The 19,468-nt window shown below is 42.9% G+C and overlaps 2 protein-coding genes across 2 annotated transcripts in view; one reads left to right on the forward strand and one right to left on the reverse strand.

Annotated features, from left to right (window-relative positions):
- Positions 1 to 5,819, forward strand: part of si:dkey-71h2.2 (low density lipoprotein receptor adapter protein 1) — a 136,243-nt gene extending 130,424 nt beyond the window's left edge. The window contains exon 9 of the mRNA XM_090233314.1: positions 4,135 to 5,819. Coding sequence (XP_090089440.1) covers positions 4,135 to 4,150 — 16 coding nt within the window. The 3' untranslated portion in view covers positions 4,151 to 5,819. The remainder of the gene's footprint in view (positions 1 to 4,134) is intronic.
- A 4,036-nt stretch (positions 5,820 to 9,855) lies between these two features.
- Positions 9,856 to 19,468, reverse strand: part of fndc4a (fibronectin type III domain containing 4a) — a 79,572-nt gene continuing 69,959 nt past the window's right edge. The window contains exon 6 of the mRNA XM_036976390.2: positions 9,856 to 11,046. Within this exon, the coding sequence (XP_036832285.2) occupies positions 11,005 to 11,046 (42 nt within the window). The 3' untranslated portion in view covers positions 9,856 to 11,004. The remainder of the gene's footprint in view (positions 11,047 to 19,468) is intronic.

Below are 19,468 nucleotides of genomic sequence, written 5' to 3' on the forward strand. Positions count from 1 at the left end.
TATAGGGGATCGTCAGATCATTATATAGGGGATCGTCAGATCATTATATAGGGGATCATCAGATCATTATATAGGGGATCGTCAGATCATTATATAGGGGATCGTCAGATCATTATATAGGGGATCATCAGATCATTATATAGGGGATCGTCAGATCATTATATAGGGGATCGTCAGATCATTACGTAGGGGATCGTCAGATCATTATATAGGGGATCGTCGGATCATTATATAGGGGATCGTCAGATCATTATATAGGGGATCGTCAGATCATTATATAGGGGATCGTCAGATCATTACGTAGGGGATCGTCAGATCATTATATAGGGGATCGTCAGATCATTACGTAGGGGATCGTCAGATCATTATATAGGGGATCGTCGGATCATTATATAGGGGATCGTCAGATCATTATATAGGGGATCATCAGATCATTATATAGGGGATCATCAGATCATTATATAGGGGATCATCAGATCATTATATAGGGGATCATCAGATCATTATATAGGGGATCATCAGATCATTATATAGGGGATCATCAGATCATTATATAGGGGATCATCAGATCATTATATAGGGGATCGTCAGATCATTATATAGGGGATCATCAGATCATTATATAGGGGATCATCAGATCATTATATAGGGGATCGTCAGATCATTATATAGGGGATCATCAGATCATTATATAGGGGATCGTCAGATCATTATATAGGGGATCGTCAGATCATTATATAGGGGTTCGTCAGATCATTATATAGGGGATTGCAGATCATTATATAGGGGATCGTCAGATCATTATATAGGGGATCGTCAGATCAGTATATAGGGGATCGTCAGATCATTATATAGGGGATCGTCAGATCATTATATAGGGGATCGTCAGATCAGTATATAGGGGATCGTCAGATCATTATATAGGGGATCGTCAGATCATTATATAGGGGATCGTCAGATCATTATATAGGGGTTCGTCAGATCATTATATAGGGGATCGTCAGATCATTATATAGGGGATCGTCAGATCATTATATAGGGGATCGTCAGATCAGTATATAGGGGATCGTCAGATCATTATATAGGGGATCGTCAGATCAGTATATAGGGGATCGTCAGATCATTATATAGGGGATCGTCAGATCATTATATAGGGGATCGTCAGATCATTATATAGGGGATCGTCAGATCATTATATAGGGGATCGTCAGATCATTATATAGGGGATCGTCAGATCATTATATAGGGGATCGTCAGATCATTATATAGGGGATCGTCAGATCATTATATAGGGGATCGTCAGATCATTATGGTGACATTTGAGGCCGAGAGTGTTGGAAAGATTTTTTAGACTTCTGAGGAATTATCATTCACGATGGATGTTTAAATAACAGACTTTGTTGACTTTTGTGTGAGGCGAAGAGTGGTGTCCGTGGTGAGTCAAAACAATTAGAAATCAGACACTTTCCTACATACATTATGCATGCGTTCTGGAGAGGCACACATCATATCTTCACCACACAACCCCCTCCCTTTCTTTTTGATACAACGTTTTAAATGATACTCAAGTCACATTATCTTCACATATGTTTTAGATGCTTTTCACTCACAGCCGCAACTCGATCAGCTAGACCACTACTCAAATCGCGAGCTTCCCAAAAACACTGGTGATTTTAAACAATATTTATTTTTTAATTGAACCTTTATTTAACTAGGCAAGTCCGTTAAGAACAAATTCATATTTACAATGACGGCCTACCCCTGGCCAAACCTTAACCCGGACGACGCTGGGCCTATTATGGGACTCCCAATCATGGTCGGTTGTGATACAGCCTGGAATCGAACCAGGGTCTGTAGTGACGCCTCTAGCACTGAGATGAAATGCCTTAGACTGATGTGCCACTCGGGAGCCACACAGCAACAATCCACAGCAATAACATTTTTAAAAAAGCTCATGATCCTCTGTGGCTAAGTCATGTTCCCTGGTGAAGTGTTTTGAATGACATTATTCAGACAGGTTTAATTACATAATTTTGCAGAAACATCAATTTACTTTAGGGGCAATCTAACATCCTATAAAAGTGCACTGTGCACCTGTCAACTTTTCTTTCCAATTCACAAGAGGCTGAAACCGGAGATCTGTATATAATGACGGAATGCTCATGTCTCCACCCTAACAATGGGAGTCTTTTCCCCAAAGGCAGGAAGGCAGGAAGGCATGCGACAAGCTTAGGTCTGCATATTATTCCCATAGAAACGCAATGAAGTTCACAGTGCATTCGGAAAATATTTAGGCCCCTTGACTTTACAGCCTTATTCCTAAAATGGATTATAAAAAAACGTTTTCCTCGTCAATCTACACACAATACCCCATAATGACATCACAATACCCCATAATGACATCACAATGAGACTTAATATTGAGCTCAAGTGCATCCTGTTTCCATTGATCATCCTTAAGATGTTTCTGCCACTTGATTGGAGTCCACCTGTGGTAAATTTAATTGATAGGACATGATTTGGGAAGGCACACACCTGTATATATAAGGCCCCACAGTTGACAGTGCATGTCAGAGCAATAACCAAGCCATGAAGTCGAAGGAATTGTCCGTAGAGCTCCAAAACATTGTGTAGAGGCACATATCCAGGTAAGGGTACCAAAAAATGTCTGCAGCATTCTGAGGCATTGAAGGTCCCCAAGAACACAGTGGCTTCCATTATTCTTAAATGGAAGAAGTTTGGAACCACCAAGACTCTTCCTAGAGCTGGCCGCCCAGACAAACTGACCAATCGGAGGAGAAGGGTCTTGGTCAAGGAGGTGACAAGAACCCGGTGGTCACTCTGACAGAGCACCAGAGTTCCTCTGTGGTGATGGGAGAACCTTCCAGAAGGACAACCACCTCTGCAGCACTCCACTAATCAGACCTTTATGGTAGAGTGGCCAGACAAAAGGATTCCTCGGTAAAAGACACATACAGTGAAGCGTGGTGGAGGCAGCATCATGCTGTGGGATGTTTTTCAGCGGCAGGGACTGGGAGACTAGTCAGGATCGAGGCAAAGATGAACGGAGCAAAGTACAGAGAGGTCCTTGATGAAAACCTGCTCCAGAGTGCTTAGGACCTCAGTCTGGGGTGAAGGTTCACCTTCCAACAGGAACACCGACCCTAAGTACACAGCCTAGACAACTCAGGAGTGGCTTCGAGACAAGTCTCTGAATGTCCTTGAGTGGCCCAGCCAGAGCCCGGACTTGAACCTGATCGAACACCTCTGGAGAGACCTGAAAATAGCTGTGCAGTGACACTTCCAATCCAACCTGACAGAGCTTTAGAGGATCTGCAGAGAAGAATGGGAGAAGCTCCCCAAATACAGGTGTGCCAAGCTTGTAGCGTCATACCCCAAAAAACTCTAGGTTGTAATTGCTGCCAAAGGTGCTTCAACAAAGTACTGAGTAAAGAGTCTGAATACTTATGTGTGATATTTCAAATGTGATATTTAAATGTTTTATTTTTAATACATTTGCTAAAATTCCAAAAACCTGTTTTTGCTTTTTCATTATGGGGTATTGTGCAATTTTATAATTAGGCTGTAACATAACAAAAATTGTTGAACAAGTCCAAGGGTCTGTATACCTTCCGAATGCCCTGTATACTGGACCGAATTTGGCCGTTGTGAGCCCTCTCGCTTCGCCTCTTCTTCTCTGCTGAAACTATATCTCCAGAGAAAGCATCCGAGCGAAACAGCACCTCTCTGTATGTAACCCATGTATCTGATGCTGTCTGGACAGAAATAGTATGACATGGTTTACACATACTGAGACAGAGGGGCACTGTTTCCCTCGCTCGCTCGGATTGATTAATGCTTGGTCAAATAAATTGTAAATGTTTAAATATTGTATTTGGATGGGCAAGGAAGTACGGTAGACCCCTAAGGCCCGTCTTTAATCGAGGTGAAGCTGAGGATTCCCATGTTTATATTTTTGTAGTTCATAGGCTATATTAAACAGCCTTGCTTTTTGTAGTTCATAGGCTATATACAGCCTTGCTGTCTTATCCTCTCTTATCCGGTGTCCTGTGTGAATTTAAGTGTGCTCTCTCTAATTCTCTCTTTCTCTCTTTCTTTCTTTCTCTCTCTCAGAGGACCTGAGCCCTAGGACCATGCCTCAGGACTACCTGGCATGATGACTCCTTGCTGTCCCCAGTCCACCTGGCTGTGCTGCTGCTCCAGTTTCAACTGTTCTGCCTGCGGCTATGGAACCCTGACCTGTTCACCGGACGTGATACCTCTCCCAGACCTGCTGTTTTCAACTCTCTAGAGACAGTAGGAGCGGTAGAGATACTCTTAATGATCGGCTATGAAAAGCCAACTGACATTTACGCCTGAGGTGCTGACTTGTTGCACCCTCGACAACTACTGTGATTATTATTATTTGACCATGCTGGTCATTTATGAACATTTGAACATCTTGGCCATGTTCTGTTATAATCTCCACCCAGCACAGCCAGAAGAGTACTGGCCACCCATCATAGCCTGGTTCCTCTCTAGGTTTCTTCCCAGGTTCTGGCCTTTCTAGGGAGTTTTTCCAAGCCACCGTGCTTTGATTTTATTTGCTTTTTGTAGTTCATAGGCTATATTTTTGGTACGTTATCTACAGATCTAGTCGGATAAATAGCATGCATCACACATGGTACCCTATTCCCTGTACAGTGCTATTCCCTATTTCCTATACCCTATTCTCTATATAGCCTACAATACAGCTTTGGGGCCCTACCCATAGCCTACAATACAGCTTTGGGGTCCTACCCATAGTCTACAATACAGCTTTGGGTCCCTACCCATAGCCTACAATACAGCTTTGGGGCCCTACCCATAGTCTACAATACAGCATTGGGGCCCTACCCATAGTCTACAATACAGCGTTGTGCCCTACCCATAGTCTACAATACAGCTTTGGGGTCCTACCCATAGTCTACAATACAGCTTTGGGGCCCTACCCATAGTCTACAATACAGATTTGGGCCCTACCCATAGCCTACAATACAGCTTTGGGGCCCTACCCATAGTCTACAATACAGCTTTGTGGCCCTACCCATAGCCTACAATACAGCTTTGGGGCCCTAGCTATAGTCTACAATACAGCTTTGGGGCCCTACACATAGTCTACAATACAGCTTTGGGGCCCTACCCGTAACCTACAATACAGCTTTGGGGCCCTACCCGTAACCTACAATACAGCTTTGGGGCCCTACCCATAGTCTACAATACAGCTTTGGGGCCCTACCCGTAGCCTACAATACAGCTTTGGGGCCCTACCCGTAGCCTACAATACAGCTTTGGGGCCCTACCCATAGCCTATAATACAGCTTTGGGCCCCTACCCATAGTCTACAATACAGCTTTGGGGCCCTACCCATAGTCTACAATACAGATTTGGGGCCCTACCCATAGTCTACAATACAGCTTTGGGGCCCTACCCATAGTCTACAATACAGCTTTGGGGCCCTACCCGTAGCCTATAATACAGCTTTGCTTTGTTGCAACATTATCACAGTTCATGCTCTGCATATCACGTCATATGATGTGTTTTCTGTTAAGAAATAGGCTTCATTGAGTAACACTTTCTCCTGTACTCCGGAGAAATATATGAATTATTGATGACCAGCCTAAATTTTCTAACATGGTTGTCATTGATTCTTCCATTAGGTATTCATGCATCGTTAGCTATACATACATGACTATCTAATTAACTGCTAAGTGGCTGCTGTATAGTGTAATTATGTAATGGTTAATTATCTGATAATCCTTTAATATGATGAACATTCCCCCCACTGTAACTGTGTGACTGATGTGGTGTCTAGTCTACTGTGTGACTGATGTGGTGTCTAGTCTACTGTGTGACTGATGTGGTGTCTAGTCTACTGTGTGACTGATGTGGTGTCTAGTCTACTGTGAGGCTGATGTGGTGTCTAGTCTACTGTGTGACTGATGTGGTGTCTAGTCTACTGTGTGACTGATGTGGTGTCTAGTCTACTGTGAGGCTGATGTGGTGTCTAGTCTACTGTGTGACTGATGTGGTGTCTAGTCTACTGTGTGACTGATGTGGTGTCTAGTCTACTGTGTGACTGATGTGGTGTCTAGTCTACTGTGTGACTGATGTGGTGTCTAGTCTACTGTGTGACTGATGTGGTGTCTAGTCTACTGCTGTGACTGATGTGGTGTCTAGTCTACTGTGTGACTGATGTGGTGTCTAGTCTACTGTGTGACTGATGTGGTGTCTAGTCTACTGTGTGACTGATGTGGTGTCTAGTCTACTGTGTGACTGATGTGGTGTCTAGTCTACTGCTGTGACTGCTGTGGTGTCTAGTCTACTGTGTGACTGATGTGGTGTCTAGTCTACTGTGTGACTGATGTGGTGTCTAGTCTACTGTGTGACTGATGTGGTGTCTAGTCTACTGCTGTGACTGATGTGGTGTCTAGTCTACTGTGTGACTGATGTGGTGTCTAGTCTACTGTGTGACTGATGTGGTGTCTAGTCTACTGTGTGACTGATGTGGTGTCTAGTCTACTGTGTGACTGATGTGGTGTCTAGTCTACTGCTGTGACTGATGTGGTGTCTAGTCTACTGTGAGACTGATGTGGTGTCTAGTCTACTGTGTGACTGATGTGGTGTCTAGTCTACTGTGTGACTGATGTGGTGTCTAGTCTACTGCTGTGACTGATGTGGTGTCTAGTCTACTGTGTGACTGATGTGGTGTCTAGTCTACTGTGTGACTGATGTGGTGTCCAGTCTACTGTGTGACTGATGTGGTGTCTAGTCTACTGTGTGACTTATGTGGTGTCTAGTCTACTGTGTGACTGACGTGGTGTCTAGTCTACTGTGTGACTGACGTGGTGTCTAGTCTACTGTGTGACTGATGTGGTGTCCAGTCTACTGTGTGACTGACGTGGTGTCTAGTCTACTGTGTGACTGATGTGGTGTCTAGTCTACTGTGTGACTGATGTGGTGTCTAGTCTACTGTGTGACTGAAATGGTGTATAGTCTACTGCGTGACTGAAATGGTGTCTAGTCTACTGTGTGACTGATGTGGTGTCCAGTCTACTGTGTGACTGATGTGGTGTCTAGTCTACTGTGTGACTGATGTGGTGTCTAGTCTACTGTGTGACTGACGTGGTGTCTAGTCTACTGTGTGACTGACGTGGTGTCTAGTCTACTGTGTGACTGATGTGATGTCCAGTCTACTGTGTGACTGACGTGGTGTCTAGTCTACTGTGTGACTGACGTGGTGTCTAGTCTACTGTGTGACTGACGTGGTGTCTAGTCTACTGTGTGACTGATGTGGTGTCTAGTCTACTGTGTGACTGATGTGTTGTCTAGTCTACTGTGTGACTGATGTGGTGTCTAGTCTACTGTGTGACTGATGTGGTGTCTAGTCTACTGTGTGACTGATGTGGTGTCTAGTCTACTGTGTGACTGATGTGGTGTCTAGTCTACTGTGTGACTGACGTGGTGTCTAGTCTACTGTGTGACTGATGTGGTGTCCAGTCTACTGTGTGACTGACGTGGTGTCTAGTCTACTGTGTGACTGACGTGGTGTCTAGTCTACTGTGTGACTGACGTGGTGTTTAGTCTACTGTGTGACTGATGTGGTGTCTAGTCTACTGTGTGACTGATGTGTTGTCTAGTCTACTGTGTGACTGATGTGGTGTCTAGTCTACTGTGTGACTGATGTGGTGTCTAGTCTACTGTGTGACTGATGTGGTGTCTAGTCTACTGTGTGACTGATGTGGTGTCTAGTCTACTGTGTGACTGATGTGGTGTCTAGTCTACTGTGAGACGGATGTGGTGTCTAGTCTACTGTGTGACTGATGTGGTGTCTAGTCTACTGTGTGACTGAAATGGTGTCTAGTCTACTGTGTGACTGAAATGGTGTCTAGTCTACTGTGTGACTGATGTGGTGTCTAGTCTACTGTGTGACTGATGTGGTGTCTAGTCTACTGTGAGGCTGATGTGGTGTCTAGTCTACTGTGTGACTGATGTGGTGTCTAGTCTACTGCGTGACTGAAATGGTGTCTAGTCTACTGTGAGACTAATTGCAGTTCATATGTTGATGTAATTGCAGTTCATATTTCAATTTAATTGCAGTTCATAGTTTCATGTAATTGCAGTTCATTTGTTGATGTAATTGCAGTTCATATTTGGTTGTTCAATCTTCTTTCATAAACTATCTTCCACAGCAGTTTGTAAATGTATCTTTGATAATTCTGGTGTAAACATAATTAATGATGGCAAGAGAAAATAGGTTGACCAGAAATTGTAACGCAGACATAACACGAGATGATGGCATCATTTGACATTATTCATTAGCATGAACCAATAAGAATACGATGATAACTTTTGTTTAACCCTCCTGTTGTGTTCGTTAATTAATGTTAATTAATTATGTGTTCCCAGTCCAAAATGACCTCCCCATTATACCTGATTTATAAATCCATAATAATACATATATTATCACCTAATGTTGTGTTAGATCTTTTTATCAACTCATGTTCTTGTGAACATTACATGTTTTGATCTTCTATTTGCTATTTATGGCCTGTAGGCCTCATTTACCTGAGCTCATGTAACGGATGTGAAACGGCTAGCTTAGTTAGCGGTGCGCGCTAAATAGCGTTTCAATCGGTGACGTCACTTGCTCTGAGACCTTGAAGTAGTGGTTCCCCCTTTGCTCTGCAAGGGCCACGGCTTTTGTGGAGCGATGGGTAACGATGCTTCGTGGGTGACTGTTGATGATGTGTGCAGAGGGTCCCTGGTTCGCGCCCGGGTATGGGCGAGGGGACGGTTTAAACTTATACTGTTACACTTACACAACAAAGTTTTTAAAAAGCATAATGTCTAGATTATTTTGACTATAACAAATACTCAGATAAAACATATAGTGCTATTTATCACAGAATACTTTGTATCAAAGTTTAACAAGGCCTCTCTCCTCCTCACCAGTGTCATGATCAAAGATATGATCAAGAGCCTCACATACAGTATATCGTTTGGTCATTGTGCTGCCACAGAATGAATTGTGAGCAAGGCCTCAAAAAAGCTTTTATATACCAGAGCTGTGAGAAAATGTCTATATATTATTGAAACAATGTTGCGATTGTTTGTGAGAATGCCAACAGGTGTGGTTCCTATGGGGAAAGATTCTATTGGGGAAAGGTTTTCGTGGGGGTTGCCATGGAAGCCAAGAAGGGGAGTGAGGTGTGTGTGTGTGTGTGTTCAGGCACATGGACGTGGGGGTCTGGGAGAAGTGGTGTGTCCATCTGATGAATGGGCATGTGCCTGAACTCAATTTTATACACTAATTGTAGTCTCACCCATTCACTTCTATTGACCTGTCATTTTTGACCGGGGAACAACACAGGTGTACAAAAGTTAAATAATTTAATGAAAAAATCATAAAAATGTATTTTGTGTGTTCAGAAGCCCTGTGTTGACAAAGACACGGAACCTTATGACAATCAGATTAAATGAACTACATTTTTCAGAGAGAGAAAAATCGGTCCAATTCAACTCGGAACGCAGCAGGAGGGTTAATGAGCAACTTTCATCCCCATCTTCCTATTGGTGAACATAGAAAACAATATAGAAAAAACTATGATCTGTTTTAGTACATGGTCACGGGACGGCTAGATGGTAGACCCGCCAGCGACTTCAGAATGAGTGTTGACCCTCGGGGCCAAGAGACAATGTCCTAATGGTCAAGATGTCGATTTCTCCCGTGATAGACCCGTGTGATACATATGCACGCAATTTCAATTTGGGTCATTTCCCCTGTTACATCATAATCAGTCTGGGCAGCAGATATTCCGTTTGAATTTTAAATAAACTTTATTGTTCAATAGTTCAGATAAAACACAGTGTCAGGATATTTACAAGTGTCAAAACATCCAAACAAACAAGTCCTAACTAAAAGGAAGGATGATCAAATGACGATATAAAAATTTATAATATTCCTCTTTCCCAGTATTGCAATAATTTCTGTTGTTGCATATTTTGTGTAGGTAAAATAGAGAGCACATTAAATATTATACTATGGATGAATGACCGGCATGCGCCCCTCCAGTAGTCAATCTTATGGAATATAGACATTTCTTCATATGCACAGACATGCGTCAATAACGCGTCGACGATGGCCACAAGGTATGTGTATTCATCTACAACTGCATGTGTTCAGAACTAGTTTCTATCATTTGTACTTATTAGCATTGCTATAGTCTGTCGGACTCAGATCACAATATTTTCACCTGTGATAATTACTCCCAAGTATGAGTATTTTGTGGCAACCAATTGGGATGTTATTATTGTGAAATGACTGTACAAGGGGGGGGGAAGAGGATTAAGATGCAAAAAAAAAAAAACAGATCCAAGGATATAATCAAAGTAACATAATCCATAACATGGAATCTAGTTTATATTTTTTAAAAATCACACACGACAACATGAACACAAAGGGCTAGATTCAGTCTCTATTGCGGAAGATCCGTGTTTTACCACGATAACATTTTAAAGGGAATTTTCCGTTTGAGCCTACCGACATAAGCAGAGTGGACAGTCATTGCAGCCTCTGCGAAAACGCAGGAACATTGCCTTTAAGAGGATTTATCTTCAGCAACACGGATTGAATCTACGACAGAGACAGATGTCCCAGAGATGGCCGGTGGTGTACTAATTACAAACCAAGTATCTCACTTGAAATACTTCATGTATAACGTATTAACATTAAAATAGTGTATGTACAGTATACTTAACTCTCTGTGTGTGTGTGTGTGTGTGTGTGTTCTTTGCTAAATTAGCTTGGCTCGACATGCATCAACGGTCATGCCTCAGGGCGGCAGTTTATCCAATGACTTGTTTCGTCTTCATCAGAGAGGAGGAGAGACGATTTGAGGAGTTGGAGAACGTAGTGACGGAGGAGGAAGGTTGGAATTGGCGTCTGCATTCTGCATTCTTCCCTTAAACCTCAATTATGTTGATGGATTGTAGCGACGGATGAAACTGCAATAGATGGAAACAGAGAGACACATCAGGCTTCGTGAGCAATATTCTAACGTTACCTAAGACCTTAATAAACACAACCAATTTATTATTTTTGTGTTCTAAAGAAGGCCATTGTAGAGGCCAAAACTTATATATTTTAACCCTTGTGTCGTCTTAACATTCTGTATACTCCTCTTGTCCAAAGAGTAAAAAAAATGACCCGCCTTCACTAAACCCCTAAAATAAAGCAGCTTAATTTAATGTTAAACCCCAAATCTATTTTGCATGAAGAAACAACCTGTCATTCATCACCAACTGTCTGGGTTTTCCCTCTTCACAGAGCACAAAGACTGCATTTAGTCAGTGGACACCACTCATTCATCACCAACTGTCTGGGTTTTCCCTCTTCACAGAGCACAAAGACTGCATTTAGTCAGTGGACACCACTCATTCATCACCAACTGTCTGGGTTTTCCCTCTTCACAGAGCACAAAGACTGCATTTAGTCAGTGGACACCACTCATTCATCACCAACTGTCTGGGTTTTCCCTCTTCACAGAGCACAAAGACTGCATTTAAATCAGTGGACACCACTCATTCATCACCAACTGTCTGGGTTTTCCCTCTTCACAGAGCAGAAAGACTGCATTTAAATCATTTAAATCATTTAGTCAGTGGACACTCGTTTTTATTACAACACACCTGACATAATTGTTTTCTTTACTAAAGTAGAGATTTATTATTATTATTATTGATAAAGGTACTGTATTAGCAAGAGATAGCACTTGTATAGCCTAAGAAAGTAGCAGAAATGTGCAGAAAGTAATTTTGAATGCAATTTATTGAAGGGGAACAATAACAGTCTTGAACTTTTTTTGGTAACATCGTGATATATATTCTTATATACTGTACCATCGAGGACTTCAACTACAAAATACTAGTCTTCTCCCATTTTTTTTAACCATTGCCCCCACCCACAAGGTTTATAAACAACAACGATAAATAAGAATAAAATAAGATAATAGATACAAATAGTAAAGAACATAAATCCATCAACTATAATTAGCATATGTAGGACAGTATGTAAGTGTGTGTACAAGGACTTTGCAGATGTATTTCTCACATGTGCAGCACATAGTATTTGATTTACAGTCCTTTGGGGGGCAGAATTGGCATCTCCTCCTCTTACCTGCCCCAGCTGCAGCCTCAGGTGGATCAGGACAAGATTCAGCCCCGTGAACAGCTTTCACAAGCGCTGCAGAGGCTGCTGTGCGGGGGAGGTGCTCCCGTCTTTGAATGTGTGGGGTTACAAGTGCCTTTCCCAGCTGCTCCAGGAACACCCTCCTCTTGTTCCGCTTATCAGGCATCCAAGTAGGTATGATCTTGTTCCATATCACAAAGGCATTGTATGAGGACACACCAATGATGTTATGGAAGATGACCAGGGGCCGGCGGGCAGTCGTCCTCCTGCAGCTGTAAGATCCAATCACCTTGTCCAGGTTGTCCACGCCTCCTTTGTTGTGGTTGAGGTCCAGGATGATGGCTGGCTTCCTGTCCTCACGATCACTGATCTCAGCCGTTTTGTGCAGTGTGCTCAGGAGGACCACATTCTTGTTCCTCTTTGGGAGGTAAGAAACTAGAGGGGTGGAGGGGTTGAGGCAAACTTTGATGAGAAGGCCTCTCTCCCCATTGTTGGGAGGAGTGCAGGGGGGAGCTCAGACTTGTTCTTTCTAACTGTGCCAACCATGGTGATCTTCATCTTCAGGAGCTGCTGGCTGTGTTCAATCAGTAGCTCACATAATCTCAATTTCTCATTGTATCTGTGTGTGTGTGTGTGTGTGTGTGTGTGTGTGTGTGTGTGTGTGTGTGTGTGTGTGTCAACGATTTTATAACTGCTGAATAAAAAATGACCCTAAGACAATCTTTGTCCCCTGGTGTTGTACAGCTTTCATGGAAATATGAACAAAGGAGATGTTTCACTTTTTCTAATGTTGGGGTCACTCTAGGAAAAGTAATCAAATTTCATGTTGAAAAAATATAATTTAGGGGGTTTTCTCTGTTCATTGGTTATTATTATACTGTCAGAGGGAAACAAAACAGTCTGAATGTGAGTGTGAGAGAGAGAGAGAGAGAGAGAGAGAGAGGGAGAGAGGGAGAGAGAGAGAGACAGAGAGAGAGACAGAGAGAGAGAGACACAGAGAGAGAGAGAGAGAGAGAGGGAGAGACAGAGAGAGGGAGACAGAGGGAGAGAGAGGGAGAGAGAGAGAGAGACAGAGAGAGAGAGAGGGAGAGAGAGAGAGACAGAGAGAGAGAGAGAGACAGAGAGTGAGAGAGTGAGAGAGTGAGAGAGAGAGAGAGAGAGAGAGAGAGAGATATAACCCATATAATCCATATTTATGCTTATTTATTTTATCTTGTGTCCTTTAACCATTTGTACATTGTTAAAACACTGTATATATATAATATGACATTTGTAATGTCATTATTTTGAAACTTCTGTATGTGTAATGTTTACTGTTAATTTCAATTGTTTTTCACTTTATATATTCACTTTATATATTATCTACCTCACTTGCTTTGGCAATGTTAACACATGTTTCCCATGCCAATAAAGCCCTTGAATTGAATTGAATTGACAGAGAGAGAGAGAGCATTTCAGCAATAAAAAAATAAATGGTTTAGTGTTGGATAAACCCTCCACAACACAACCACTCCAAAAAACTCCAAACCTACAACTTGATTTTGGTCAAAACTACCTGGAAGGATTCCTCCTACCAGGGATTCTTACTACCAATGACTATCCAGCAAATTATCTGGCAAATCAACAAGCAGAAAGTGCAATCCACCAAAATACCATCCAACCTGGAACTGAGTGAGTAATGTTTAGTCTGAAGCTACTTCTAAAGCCAAGAAGAAAAATACCTTACAATAATCTCTAGATATTTGACTTAATAAAGGCTGAATGCTAAGTTAAAAGGCTACCAAGCTTGCAAGGACAAAACAAAACCCTGCAACTTCAATTTGTACAGAGGTGTAAAGTGAAAGGTGTGAAAGCCCTTGAGACCAACAATGGCTGCAGAGTTTCACAGCCTCCCAAATGCAGAGGCCTCTTTGGTCCCTTTGTTCCATGGCTTCCCCCCTGAGCAGAGGTCATCACAGATGTAAGAACAGAAAAGAAAAGAGAAGACATGGAAAGTGGACAATCCACAGACAGTTTTTTTTTTTGCTGACAAATGAGAACGTATGTAACTTAATCTTCCACACAGATCATCCCCTGGCGCAGTGCTATATTAATACACTATTCATCTGTCAAGGGAAGGGGGCGTTAGCGATGTGTGGAAACTCAGGGTACCCGGACAATGAGGACTCTGAGGCAGCCAATGTCAACCTGTAAGTCTGGAACAGTATTGGGACAAACCAACAGTTTCAGCAAGACTTCCACAGAATCATAAGAATCAAAGAGGGTGAACAGCAGGAGAAGCTCTTTTCTTGGTGACGATTCCCCCACCCCAAGCAACTAAGACCAGACCCCTTCCTTAAACAGCCCCACAGACGAGCAACCCCAAGTGGAGAATCAACACCCCCCCCCCCCCCCCCCCCCCCAGCACACAGCAGGAAAGGGTGGCAACAACACCCAAGGGAGTGACTGAAAAAAGCTTCTTCCACTTTCCCCAACTCATGAGTGGTTATCTCCACCCTGCTACCACGAAAAGACTTCCACCCTGCTACCATAAGGCGGTTAAACGCAAGTATTTCCCGTGACTGTGTCCAACACCTAACACAAGAGCAATGGACCCCGCGAGACACTCCCCTGACAACCACAAACACCTACAGTGCATTGACTTGTTTCACATTTTGTTATGTTACAGCATTATTACAAAATGTATTAAATACAAAAAAAATGTCCTCATCAATCTACACACAATACTTCATAATGACAAAGCAAAAACTTGTTTTGAGAAACTTTTACAAATGTATTAAAAATAAAAAAACAGAAATACATTATTTACATAAGTATTCAGACCCTTTGTTATGAGACTCAAAATTGAGCTCCGGTTCATCCTGTTTCCATTGATCATCCTTGAGATGTTTCTACAACTTGATTGGAGTCCAGGTGTGGTAAATTCAATTGATCTGACATGGTTTGGAAAGGCACACACCTGTCTATATAAGGCTCCACAGTTGGCAGTGCAAGTCAGAGCAAAAACAAAGCCATGAGGTCAAAGAAATTGTCCGTAGAGCTCTGAGACAGAATTGTGTCGAGGCACAGATCTGGGGAAGGGTACCAAAAAATCTCTGCAGCATTGAAGTTTCACCAAGAACACAGTGGCCTCCATCATGCCTAAATGGAAGTTGTTTGAAACCACCAAGACTCTTCTTAGAGCTGGCCGTCCGGCCAAACTGAGCAATCGAGGGATAAGGGCCTTGGTCACTCAGAGCTCCAGAGTTCCTCTGTGGAGATGGGAGAACCTTCCAGAAGGACAACCATCTCTGTAGCATTCCACCAATCAGGCCCTTATGCTAAGAGTGGCCAGACGGAAGCCACTCCTCAGTAAAAGGCACATGACAGCCCACTCGGAGTTTGCCAAAAGGCACCTAAAGGACTCAGACCTTGAGAAACAAGATTCTCTGGTCTGATGAAACAAAGATTGACCTCTTTGGCCAGAACGCCAAGCGTCATGTCTGGAGGAAACTTGGCACCATCCCTTCGGTGAAGCATGGTGGTGGCAGCATCATGATGTTTTTCAGCAGCAGGGACTGGGAGACTAGTCAGGTTTGAGGGAAAGATGAACGGAGCCATGCAAAGAAAGATCCTTGAGCGTTCAGGACATCAGACTGGGGTGAAGTTTCACCTTTTAACAGGACAATAACCCTAAGCACATAGCCAAGACAACGCATGAGTGACTTTGGGACAAGTCTCGGTCCTTGAGTGGCCCAGCCAGAGCCCGGACTTGAACCCGATCGAACATCTCTGGAGAGACCTGAAAATAGCTACGCAGCGATGCTCCCCATTCAAATACAGGTGTGCCAAGCTTGTAGCATCATACCCAAGAAGACTCGAGGCAGTAATCGCTGCCAAAGGTGCTTCAACAAAGTACTGAGTAAAGGGTCTGAATACTTAAGTAAATGTTATTTTCTTTTAAATACATTTTTTATACATTTGTCATTATGGGGTATTGTGTATATAGTTTGATGAGGGAAAAAAACAATTTAATCAATTTTAGAAAATGTGGAAAAAGTCAAGGGGTCTGAATACTTTCCGAATGTACTTGGAGATGACAGAATTCAACTACGACAACATAACCAACAAAAACAGAGCTGTCGCATGCTGGATCTGTACATAGTCAATGGTATGCTTTGAGGGGCTTCCTGCGGTAGGTACACCAACAACTCATCCCTTGTAGACTACTCTATCACTGACCTCAACCCAGAGTCTCTCAGAGAGTTCACAGTCAGCCCACTGACACCCCTATCAGATCACAGCAAAATCACAGCCTACTTGAACAGAACAATACTCAACCATGAGGCATCAAAGCCCAACAAACTGCATGCTATTAAAACATGCTATCGATGGAAGGAAGATAGTGTAGAAGCCGACCAAAGAATAATTGGACAAAAAAAAACAAATCCAATCCCTCAGAGACAACTTCCTCTGCAAAATGTTTCCTGCAATAGTGAAGGTGTTCACTTAGTAGAAAGCCTGAACAGTATATTTGACATATCAGCTAACATAGCAAATAAATACAAAATCAAGCAGAAAACCTAAGAAAATTAACAGCAATGAGAAATGGTTTGATGAAGAGTGAAAAAACCTAAGAAAGAAATTTAGAAACCTATCCAACCAAAAACGAAGAGACCCAGAACACTAAAACAGTACCGAAATGCACGAATAAAAAACCCCGAAGGAACAGCAGGCCAGAAAACAGCTGTGATTGAAGAATACATAGAATCAAATTACTGGCAAAAACATAGGTGTAACAGTATAGCTTCCGTCCCCTCTCCTCGCCCCGAACCAGGGACCCTCTGCACACAACGACAACAGACATCCTCGAAGCATCGTTGCCCATCGCGCCACAAAAGCCACGGCCCTTGCAGAGCAAGGGGGACCACTACTTCAAGGTCTCAGATGTGTGACGTCACCGATTGAAACACTATTAGCGCGCACCACCGCTAACTAGCGAGCCGTTTCACATCGATTAAATATGCTCAGCAACATACTCAGCAATTCTACCGGTTAAAGCTAATTAAAGCTTTCATCACGGACCTCATCAGAAACCCTTTCCCCATTAGACTCTTAACGACAAGAGGAAGAGGAGGATGAGCCAGGACACTGAAGACGATTACCCCTGAGAATCTTCCAACAGGAAAGAGAGAGCTTCAATATCTCCCTACTGAACATTATAATGAAGATGACCCCATCTCATTGACTGGCGGATGGCTTCAATACCACCAAGCCCTCAAAGGTTTTCGCATGTTCCCTATAAAAGGCAGAAAATAAACATCTATTCCCTATTTAGTGCACTAGTTTTTTTTTTAACCAGAGCTCATAGGACATTGTTCAAAATAGCCCGGTCAAATATAGTGCACTATATATGGAATAGGGTGCCATATGGGACAAATCCTAAACCTGTTGTCCATTACCGAGTGTTATTCAGTGTTCCACCCCCCTCACACACACACACACTCTCTCTCTGTCCCCGTTTGCCAAGCAGATCCCAGTTGCGTGTATTTTTCATAGCAGGGGACTGTCTGTTTCTGCTTCACCTCTCTGCTGCAGCCCTCCACATAAAGACGCTGCTACAACAATCCACCATTTTAACACCCAATGTAGGCGTCATCGTTGACATATGGAAATTAGGATGTATGTTTTAAAAAATATATCTATTTTTTAAATATATTTTTCAGTTTGACGACAACAGCTGCGAGATGGAAAGGGATGTGACATTGGGACGTTCTGTACATTCCTATAGTTCAACAGTACAGGTTGCCATGGTGACGAGGGGCTGCCTGTGAACATAACGTGGTATGTCACTGGAGGGGTTGTTAGACGACAGGGGAATATTTCACAGAGAAGGTCACAGGTAAACTAGTGGTTAGAGCTAGTGGTTGCTGGATCGAATCCCCGAGCTGACAAAGGTAAAAATCGGTCGTTTTGGCCCCCTGAGGGCCAGGCAGTTAACCCACTGTTCCGCTGAGCAAGGCAGTTAACCCACTGTTCCCCTGAGCAAGGCAGTTAACCCACTGTTCCCCTGAGAGCAAGGCAGTTAACCCACTGTTCCCGTGAGAGCAAGGCAGTTAACCCACTGTTCCCCTGAACAAGGCAGTTATCACATTGTTCCCCGGGCGACGAAGACGCGGGTGTCGAATAAGGCAGCCCCCCCCCCCCCCCTCAGTTGAAGGCATTCAGTTGTACAACTGACTAGGTATCCCATCTTTCCCTTTAAATGGAACACACACACACACACAGAGAAGTTCACAGTTGAAATGGAGTGCTGGGATATACTTAGGTTTCAAGGCTGAAATGGACACCACTATAGAGGTTACTGAGAGGGCAGCAACAGAAATGGGTTCCTCTGAGTGGAGAGTGGAGAGTCTATGATTCAGCCCAGCAGTCAGGGTGTAACGTGGTGGAGTGATATGTGGAAGCAGTCAGGTGGTGGAGTGATATGTGGATGCAGTCAGGTGGTGGAGTGATATGTGGATGCAGTCAGGGTGTAACGTGGTGGAGTGATATGTGGATGCAGTCAGGGTGTAACGTGGTGGAGTGGTATGTGGAAGCAGTCAGGTGGTGGAGTGATATGTGGAAGCAGTCAGGTGGTGGAGTGATATGTGGATGCAGTCAGGTGGTGGAGTGATATGTGGATGCAGTCAGGTGGTGGAGTGATATGTGGATGCAGTCAGGGTGTAACGTGGTGGAGTGGTATGTGGATGCAGTCAGGTGGTGGAGTGATATGTGGATGCAGTCAGGTGGTGGAGTGATATGTGGATGCAGTCAGGTGGTGGAGTGATATGTGGATGCAGTCAGGTGGTGGAGTGATATGTGGATGCAGTCACGGTGTAACGTGGTGGAGCTGTAGAGATTGCAGGTGTTGATGTACAGTATGTGACTGCTTCTGAACGTGATATTTGATGCAAGTACATGAATACATCATCATGTGCACAATGTGGTGCCTGCTATTATTATAGTACAATTACATTACTATTACTATAGTACAATTACATTACTATTACTATAGTACATTACAATTACTATGGTACAATTACATTACAATTACTATAATACAATTACATTACAATTACTATGGTACAATTATATTACTATAATACAATTACATTACAATTACTATGGTACAATTACATTACAATTACTATAGTACAATTACATTACAATTACTATAGTACAATTACATTACTATAATACAATTACATTACAATTACT

Source organism: Oncorhynchus mykiss, chromosome 4, assembly GCF_057628025.1.
Source record: "Oncorhynchus mykiss isolate SJ-2025 chromosome 4, ASM5762802v1, whole genome shotgun sequence".
NCBI lineage: Eukaryota > Metazoa > Chordata > Actinopteri > Salmoniformes > Salmonidae > Oncorhynchus > Oncorhynchus mykiss.